Source organism: Labrus mixtus, chromosome 2, assembly GCF_963584025.1.
Source record: "Labrus mixtus chromosome 2, fLabMix1.1, whole genome shotgun sequence".
NCBI classification, from domain to species: domain Eukaryota; kingdom Metazoa; phylum Chordata; class Actinopteri; order Labriformes; family Labridae; genus Labrus; species Labrus mixtus.
Genome location: NC_083613.1, coordinates 34,675,863 through 34,686,006, shown reverse-complemented (window position 1 = coordinate 34,686,006; position 10,144 = coordinate 34,675,863). Strand labels below are relative to the sequence as shown.

The window sequence follows — 10,144 nt, the reverse complement described above, 5'->3', positions numbered from 1 at the left end:
GCTTCATACTTGTCTTTGTAAATCGTTACTCTTTGAAACATGACTTTGTAAAGTTGCTTCCGTGTTTCGTTACTTACATTTTATTCGTACAAACTACGATGAAGCATTTCGCCACGTCGCTTGTTCCTTGCAGAGCGTCAGACTCTGTGATCTGAGTGTTTGTCCTAACATCTGGTACGTTCTGCAGGGTCGACCACATCCTCATCCACGCTGCAGAACGAGGCGGAGCTTGGCGATGACGACGTCTTCACGGTGAGAAACTGATGGAAATATCCACGGTCTGTCTCTCTGTAGTGTTCATTCATAGGGGGGATATCGTAAACTCTCTGAATGAGGGGAGGGTCAACACAGACTTCATTCATCAGAATCATGATTCCTCTGTTTGTAAGTCTGTTAAAGCTGCTTTCACACCTGCTGAGCGTCATGTGATCACAAACATCTGGATGTTTCTCTCTTCAGCCTCCTCGTATTTATTCTGCAGAAAGTCAGAGTGATCTGATGTGAGAACACAGCAGGATATAATCAGGAGAATTCACCTGGAGCCAGTGGGAGGAGCCAGTGGGAGAGGGTGGTGACCTTTATTCCCTGTGATCGCTGCACGACCATAGACTGTCTGCACGCCACCTCTACCATCTCCGTGCTCTAATCAACCTGCTGCTGCATGTTTCCTGTTCTCCAGGATGTTCTTCTCCACTCTTTAGCGTTGATACAAAGACACATATTCTCATTAGCTTTCCTCCTGAAATGATCTAGATATTTTCAGGAGTGTAGATGTGATAACGGCTTTAGTGAACGTACACGTCTGTGTTTCCGTTTTAAGTTTCCACGATGGATGACGAGGATTTCTGTTTCGAGCGGAAGGAGCAGGGAGGCGCCGTTTTGTTATTTTGGCTTCAGACAGGACCTCTCTTTTTATTTGCAGTGTTGACTCGCTGTGTCAGGAGCAGTCAGTGTGTGTGTGTGTGTGTGTGTGTGTGTGTGTGTGTGTGTGTGTGTGTGTGTGTGTGTGCGTGTGTGTGTGTGTGTGTGTGATGGGCTCTGGGGGGTTTCAAACAGGATGTTTCGGACCAGACGAACGTCGCCGTCCTGTTTGGGGTTTGTCAGCGGTACTGGAGCCAAACACACACAAACACAAGTTGTTGTTCCCTCTCTCACTGCTGTCATGAGAACTTTAAAGAAGCAATCTCAGTTTTTCGATATCTTTGGTGTCGATCAGTTCTGTTCAGCTCGACGCGTGCTTGCAGCGTGCTCCGTTAGAAGTGGTGCTGCTTGATCGTGACGACGGCGTTGTGCGCGGCGCTGACGGAACGGGTCACTCACAGTCTGTGCAGAAATTTCAGGTTAAACATTCTGTTGAACTGTCCAAACAAGCGTCCAGTCCTATGTTTACTGAGGGAATCATTTCACAATTTTCAACGATTGTGACTGTTTTTGTGAACAGTGGAGTCGCCCCCTGCTGGTCATAAGAGAGAATGCAGGTTTGAGGCACTTTCAGCTAAATCATCCTCTGAATAACGTCCGTTTATATCTTGGACTTAGACATGACAGAAGATGGAAATCCGTCCCGGGTCTTTGTGCTGGAGCGTCGGAGTCAGGTTGGGGTTAGCGTAGCTTAGCATCAAGATTGGAATCTGAGGAAAAACCGCCAGCTTGACTGTGGAAGGATTTCAAAACCGACCAGCTTAAATCAAAGTCTCTTTATCGTCTCCACCTCCCTCCTCAGTCCGATGAGGTGGACCCGGTCCTGCTCTAGTCTTTCCGTCTTTTCAGCGTCTTCAAAGTAAAGAGGGTGTACGGTTCCCTCAGGATGTCCGGTTCTGTAGAGGAGAGTCCGAGCTGTCAGTGATCTGTCACTGAGCTGCCTGTTTACATAGCTGGCCTCGTTCAGGGTTTAAATCCGGGGGCGGATCGAGGGGAGGAAGTCTGACTCCTTACAGAGGGGGAAGTGGACGAGTCTACAGCATCTCGGAGGACGATGAGGATGTAGCTCAACAACAAATGTCTCCTGATGTGATGCACTGTTTTCATGTAAATATCAGATTTATAATCTGTCTCTCTGTGTCTGTATTAACTCGACAGAGACTAAGCTTTAGCAGAATAATACAACCTGTCAAAGGTAGAATCTCAACACTACAAACTGAACCTAAAAAAAGTTCCTTCTTCTTGTTGGATGTGTACAGAAAAGTATCCAGGACTGAGTGAAAAGCAGCGTCTTGGTTTGGCTGTGGCGTTCTGCCGGTTCCTCTGTTCTGTGGTGTTCACTGAAGTCTTCTTGTGTGATCACAGGGAACCACATGAAAGCTGCGGCTTGTGTCGACCACGAGGATGACGTAACACTACAGGCTGGGCTGAGCGCTCTCAGGGCCGCGGGCCGGGCTGGGACTCATTTAGCACAGACCCAATAAAAAAACAAAACACAACAAGTTAAGAAATGTTTCCCGCCACACAGCTCGGGCTCTGGAGGTCTCTGGAGAAGAATTCTTGTCTAATTGTGCAAAGAAGTCTGGTGGAGCTCGGCTGGTTTCAAAGACTTCATACGCGAGCTGACAGACGCAGGGACGAGTCGTAATACGAGATTTTCTTAATGTTTGTTTTAAACTCTACAGGTGCAGGCAGACACAGGTTGGACTTTCACACACAGTATGTAAATCCCACCACCAGGGGGCTCTCAAACAAAACAATCAAAAAAAATATGACGTTGAGGCTGGCGGGGAATCATGGGAGTGATTCTCTCTATGACATGCATTTTACATTTTTAAGGAACTAATGATTTTAAAAAGGGCCAGCGGCATCACATGACGCTGCAATACCAAGTTTGGCCACCATTTAAAATTGGCTTCAGCGGTCCGTGCACTTCCTGGGGACAGGGGAGGCTTGTTGGTTGATGACATCAGCTGCTGGTGTCATGACGCCTCATGACGACCCTTTGCTCTAACTGTCTGCTCTCTTTTCCTGCAGACGGCCACCGACAGCTCGTCCAACTCGTCCCAGAAGAGAGAGCCGACGATGCACTCGCTGGCCCCGCCCCACTTCTGCGAGGCCCGTCGGCACCACTGCATCCTGGGACATTTCTACGAGCATCACCACAGGCCCTCGGAGCACTTCTTCCTGGACCAGGTGAGTCAGCGCCAGCAGAGAGAGGCCCACTAAACTTCATTTTCTCAGCGTTGTTACCACAGAATCATATATTAGATTTTTACCCCGATGCCCCGTTTCTCATTTCCTCTCTGTCGCTCGCTTGGACGGACGATGAACAAGGAAGGAGGCGACTCGCTCTCGTCAACCAGCAGAGCTCGTTAGCTTGTTTTACAAAGTGGACATAACGGTGTATTAAGTAAATCCACATCATGATTGAAATATTGACCTTTGACCTGTGTCAACGCAGGAGAAAAACTATTTTCAGGTCACCCAGAGTCGTTTATTGACGAGTGTTGAGATTTGTCTAATTCTGTTAGCCAGTTAATTGCATTTTCCAGTATGCCTTAGCATCAAAGTAACAAACTAAGATATACATCGCAGTCCATCTGTGAGGATTTGTCGGCCAGCCGATAATATCGTCCGATAGCAGAGTGCCGAGCGGTGATGCACGTACACGCTCAGTTACTTTCCAGCTGAGTGACCATCTTATCTTCATTATAAATACAATAAAATAGCTTTAAGAAAGTTATCAGCCAATTTATTGGTATCGCATTTTTCTCTTCCCAATAAATCCCAGGCCCCAGTTACGACCCTAAAACACTTCAAACTATCAGATGAATTATTAGAAATACAGAAGGAGTCATTAATCAGAGACACAATGAGGAAATCAGAGAGGTGCTAAACTGCAGATCTAACTCAGAGAGGCCGCTCTCTGTATACGATATGTGTGAGGTTTTTAAGCATCAAGCTGCACCTGGTTTACCATCAAGTTTACCTGAAGAGCTACGGAGGGGGAGAAGGGACAAACAGAGCAGCAACACAAACAGCTGCAGCAGAAGGAAGAAAAGTTTCCCCTTTGAAATCCTCAACTGACAGAAACATGTTTTTACTGTTTCATGATGAAGAAGCATGATGGTTTTTTTTTTATCTTTCACCCGCTTGAATCCGATAACCATAACGTTTTCATTACCCAGAAGGCTTTGCAAGTTAAAGCAGCTGTTCCCTCTTCTCTGCTGACCTCATGTCTCCTGAGATCAAAGTGTTTAAGTCTGTTTCCGTCTCCTCTGCAGGCGGTGCACATGTTCCCTCGTCACGTCAGCTTCCAGCTGGAGGAGGAGGAGATCGTTCGCATCAATCCTCGAGAGCGGACGTGGCTCACCGGCTACGAGGATTACCGCCACGCCAACTCTACGCGAGACAAACTCACGCAGCCCGACAACCTGGACGCTTATGTACACTTCGCCAAGAGCGAGCCGCCTAAACATGACTACACCTACCCGTACCCTCTCAGCTGTGACGTGCAGCGGGTCTGTGACGGTAAATCGGGCTGCCTGGAGCTGGGCGGCGGACGCAGGGCGGTGGTGACGGTGCAGCCGCGAGCCCTGCAGCCCAAAGGGAAGAGGAGGAAGGAGGACGGCGAGCGCTCGCGCTGCGTTTACTGTCAGGACATGTTCAACCACGAGGACAACGGGCGGGGCCGCTGCCAGGAAGCGCCCGACCCCATTCAGACCTGCATCAGACGGGTCAGCTTCATGTGGTGCGCCGACAGCCTGCTGTATCACTGCATGTCGGACCCGGAGGGAGATTACTCGGACCCGTGCTCCTGTGACACCAGCGACGAGCGCTTCTGCCTACGCTGGACGGCGTTGGTGGGCCTCTCTCTGCTGGCGCCCTGCATGTGCTGCTACGCCCCCCTCAGGGCGTGCTACCGCTGCGGGGTCGCCTGCCACTGCTGTGGCGGGAAACACAAAGCCGTGGGATAAGCCATCGCAGGCCCCGCCCCCTTTGCATAACAAAAAGTACTAATGGGAGGAGGCGGGGAGACGGAGCCGCTGTGATTTATTCGTTGTTGTTGTTGTTTGTCTCGTCTCCGAGGTTTTCAAAGGAGGAGAAGAAGAACTTTGTCTCAACAGATGTTGTTTTTATTTTTTTGTCTCTGTGACGTTGGGAAGCGAACGGATTTCAAATCGTGACAAAGACCGAACAAAGAATATTCATTTCTATATAGAAGTCTATATAAATGAATATAAATATAAATATATGAACAGGTACTTTATATTTTTACACTCATGTGTTTTAAAAGCTCGAATGTGTCTTCTTTTCAGCATTCTGTCGTACGAATGTTTTTATGTTTGTTTGGAAGCCGCAGCTCACCAACACGCCGCGAAAACATTTAACCTCCACCGAGACATTCGAGAGCGTGCGAAATACTTTCATGGCACCTCCAGCGAATTTAAATAACGTTAGGACAAAGAGATGGAGATGAATTTCATGTGTGTTAAGTAAAAGTGTGGATATAGTTAGCCTAGCTTAGCATAAAGAATGGAAGCAGATGGAAACAGATAGCAGTTAGCCTAGCTTAGCATAAATAATGAAAGCAGATGGAAACAGATAGCAGTTAGCCTAGCTTAGCATAAAGAATGGAAACAGATAGCAGTTAGCCTAGCTTAGCATAAAGAATGGAAGCAGATGGAAACAGATAGCAGTTAGCCTAGCTTAGCATAAAGAATGGAAGCAGATGGAAACAGATAGCCTGGTTCTGTTTTAAAAGACTGTCACTCTGCAGGGGGGGCATGAACTTTGTGTGTCTGGGGTCTTTGGTACATCTCGTTTCAAGACATCGAGGGCGCACTCACACTAGGCCCAATTGCCCCGTACCGTACTGAGGTAGATTGCCCCCCCCCCTTCCCATTCCCCCGCTGCCCTGTACTTACACAGCTCCAGGACTAACCGGGCCTCAGCACGGTTGTCATCAGGCAACACGTGGTTAAGCTAAGAGCGTCCGTGTTCTTGTGGGTTTTAACCAGCTGATTGTGAATACTCGCGTCCACCCAAATTTTGAGTAATTACTAAATTCTGTATCGGACCAACGTTGACGATTCGCTGTCGTTGTTCAAAATGATTGTCGAGAGGTGCGGTCACATCGATCAGGTTTTATGTCATGTCCACGTTGGGATCTCGTGTGTGCTCGCTCATGAGCAGCCGTGCCGGAGTAAACCTCTTCCATCCGTTTCAGGACGTCCAGGAAGTGCACGGAGCACTCGCACCAGTCAAAAGAAAAACTGGACTTTGGGGGTCAAACATGCTTGGTCATGGTGCGGACTGCCTAGTGTGTGTGCACCCTTAAATAAAATGTGCTTGCTGCATTGGCAGACATTTCTAGACCTAAACTTGAGGTGTTATTTTAATGTTTTTAAGATTTATTTTGGGGCTTTTTATTCACAACCCAAAGAGATGATTACAACATAAGCCCCACCTCTGACAAGGCAATAGCCAATCGTACTGAAGGATTCAGACTTGAAGTGTGGCCCTGCAACCCCCTTGGATCCACCCCTGATGTTGTAGTTAGATTTAATTCTGCACAGACAGGAATGATAAAGCAACAATTTGTTTTTGACGGTTGTGCTAACATGCTAGGCTACTGTGTACATTTAAACCTTTGGAGAGCGCCAGGCTAGCTGTTCCCCTATATGTCTAGTTTTTATGCTCAGCTAGGCTAACTCAGTCCATACTTAACGCACGTTAACGAGCCGTAACAATCATCATATAAAACTACGATCATGAAGGATAATTATTTGTTCCCCCTCTCTCAGTTTTTCTAAATGTTATCTTTTATTTTTAATTCCTACATTTCTTTTTGCAGTGTGGCGGTGCAGCTGTGGTTTCCTGGCGTCCAGCAGAGGCACTTCACTGGTCTGAAAGCTACTTTGTAAAGTCTGTCTAACAAACCGGACGGATACACCAGTTTGGCTGACCAGTAATACGGCTAGTCCCAGCTCTGAAAAGTCCAGAAACACACAAAAATGAGAATTTGCAAATCTGCGTTTCATCTTGTTGAATTTAAATCGCAAATTTTGTGCAGATCAATCGCCAACATTTGCAGTTAAAAAAAAAAACTTTCATCTCCTGCTGTCCTGTAAACTGGTCCCACTGGTCTGTCTGTGCTCGTTTGTTGTTCTGTAGGTTTGTTTGACGAAAGGAACAAAATATATCAGGAAGGAGAAAGCTAATATAAATAACTGATTCTTAAGATTCAGATTCTTAAGTTTTAATCCTCTAATAGTCCTCATGATGAACAGACAGAAACCTGGATCAGAACCAGACTCATGAAGAACAGACAGAAACCTGGATCAGAACCAGACTCATGAAGAACAGACAGAAACCTGGATCAGAACCAGACTCTTGATGAACAGACAGAAACCTGGATCAGAACCAGACTCGTGATGAACAGGCAGAAACCTGGAACAGAACCAGACTCATGTTGAACAGGCAGAAACCTGGATCAGAACCAGACTCATGATGAACAGACAGAAACCTGGATCAGAACCAGACTCATGATGAACTGGCAGAAACCTCAAACAGAACCAGACTCATGATGAACAGGCAGAAACCTGGAGCAGAACCAGACTCATGATGAACGGACAGAAACCTCGAACAGAACGAGACTGATGTTGAACAGGCAGAAACCTCGAACAGAACCAGACTCATGATGAACAGGCAGAAACCTGGAGCAGAACCATACTCATGATGAACGGACAGAAACCTCGAACAGAACCAGACTCATGTTGAACAGGCAGAAACCTTGAACAGAACCAGACTCATGTTGATCAGGCAGAAATCTTGAACAGAACCAGACTCATGATGAACAGGCAGAAACCTGGATCAGAACTAGACTTATGTTGAACAGACAGAAATCTGGAGCAGAACCAAACTCATGATGAACAGGCAGAAACCTGTATCAGAACCAGACTCATGATGAACAGGCAGAAACCTGGAGCAGAACCAGACTCATGTTGAACAGACAGAAACCTGGAGCAGAACCAGACTCATGTTGAACAGAAACCTGGAACAGAACCAGACTCATGTAGAACAGGCAGAAACCTAGAGCAGAACCAGACTCTTGATGAACAGACAGAAACCTGGAACAGAACCAGACTCATGTAGAACAGGCAGAAACCTAGATCAGAACCAGACTCATGATGAACAGGCAGAAACCTCGAACAGAACCAGACTCATAATAAACAGGCAGAAACCTGGAACAGAACCAGACTCATGATGAACAGGCAGAAACCTGGAGCAGAACCATACTCATGATTAACAGACAGAAACCTCGAACAGAACCAGACTCATGTTGAACAGGCAGAAACCTGGATCAGAACCAGACTGATGTTGAACAGGCAAACCTAGATCAGAACCAGACTTATGATGAACAGGCAGAAACCTGGATCAGAACCAGACTCATGATGAATAGAAACCTGGAACAGAACCAGACTCATGTTGAACAGAAACCTGGAACAGAACCAGACTCAGGTAGAACAGTCAGAAACCTGGATCAGAACCAGACTCATGATGAACAGACAGAAACCTGGAGCAAAACCAGACTCATGATGAACAGGCAGAAACCTGGAACAGAACCATACTCATGATGAACAGACAGAAACCTCGAACAGAACCAGACTCATGTTGAACAGGCAGAAACCTGGATCAGAACCAGACTCATGTTGAACAGACAGAAATCTGGAGCAGAACCAGACTCATGATGAACAGACAGAAACCTAGAGCAGAACCAGACTCTTGATGAACAGACAGAAACCTGGAACAGAACCAGACTCATGTAGAACAGGCAGAAACCTAGATCAGAACCAGACTCATGATGAACAGGCAGAAACCTCGAACAGAACCAGACTCACAATAAACAGGCAGAAACCTTGAACAGAACCAGACTCATGATGAACAGGCAGAAACCTGGAGCAGAACCAGACTCATGATGAACAGGCAGAAACCTGGATCAGAACCAGACTCATGATGAATAGAAACCTGGAACAGAACCAGACTCATGTAGAACAGTCAGAAACCTGGATCAGAACCAGACTCATGATGAACAGACAGAAACCTGGAGCAAAACCAGACTCATGATGAACAGACAGAAACCTGGAGTAGAACCAGACTAATGATGAACAGACAGAAATCTGGAGCAGAACCAAACTCATGATGAACAGGCAGAAACCTGGATCAGAACCAGACTCATGATGAACAGGCAGAAACCTGGAGCAGAACCAGACTCATGTTGAACAGACAGAAATCTGGAGCAGAACCAGACTCATGTTGAACAGAAACCTGGAACAGAACCAGACTCATGTAGAACAGGCAGAAACCTAGAGCAGAACCAGACTCTTGATGAACAGACAGAAACCTGGAACAGAACCAGACTCATGTAGAACAGGCAGAAACCTAGATCAGAACCAGACTCATGATGAACAGGCAGAAACCTCGAACAGAACCAGACTCATGATAAACAGGCAGAAACCTCGAACAGAACCAGACTCATGATGAACAGGCAGAAACCTGGAGCAGAACCATACTCATGATGAACAGACAGAAACCTCGAACAGAACCAGACTCATGTTGAACAGGCAGAAACCTGGATCAGAACCAGACTCATGTTGAACAGGCAAACCTAGATCAGAACCAGACTCATGATGAACAGGCAGAAACCTGGATCAGAACCAGACTCACGATGAATAGAAACCTGGAACAGAACCAGACTCATGTTGAACAGAAACCTGGAACAGAACCAGACTCATGTTGAACAGACAGAAATCTGGAGCAGAACCAGACTCATGATGAACGGACAGAAACCTAGAGCAGAACCAGACTCTTGATGAACAGACAGAAACCTTGAACAGAACCAGACTCATGTAGAACAGGCAGAAACCTAGATCAGAACCAGACTCATGATGAACAGGCAGAAACCTCGAACAGAACCAGACTCATCATAAACAGGCAGAAACCTGGAACAGAACCATACTCATGATGAACAGGCAGAAACCTGGAGCAGAACCAGACTCATGATGAACAGGCAGAAACCTGGATCAGAACCAGACTCATGATGAATAGAAACCTGGAACAGAACCAGACTCATGTTGAACAGAAACCTGGAACAGAACCAGACTCATGTAGAACAGTCAGAAACCTGGATCAGAACAAGACTCATGATGAACAGACA

At 46.6% G+C, this 10,144-nt stretch overlaps 1 protein-coding gene across 2 annotated transcripts in view; it reads left to right on the top strand.

Annotated features, from left to right (window-relative positions):
- The window catches only part of spred2a (sprouty related EVH1 domain containing 2a), a 19,651-nt gene extending 10,070 nt beyond the window's left edge, over positions 1 to 9,581 (top strand). The window contains exons 4-7 of one of the 2 annotated variants that reach the window (XR_009676443.1): positions 188 to 252; positions 2,959 to 3,117; positions 4,209 to 5,186; positions 6,782 to 9,581. Coding sequence is in view for 1 of the 2 variants with exons in the window: in XM_061063045.1 (XP_060919028.1) it covers positions 188 to 252; positions 2,959 to 3,117; positions 4,209 to 4,901 (917 nt within the window). In the remaining variant the exon portion in view is untranslated. Of the gene's footprint in view, positions 1 to 187; positions 253 to 2,958; positions 3,118 to 4,208 lie in introns of both variants that reach the window. The other variant, XM_061063045.1, reaches the window with a different exon arrangement.
- The last annotated feature ends 563 nt before the right edge of the window (positions 9,582 to 10,144 follow it).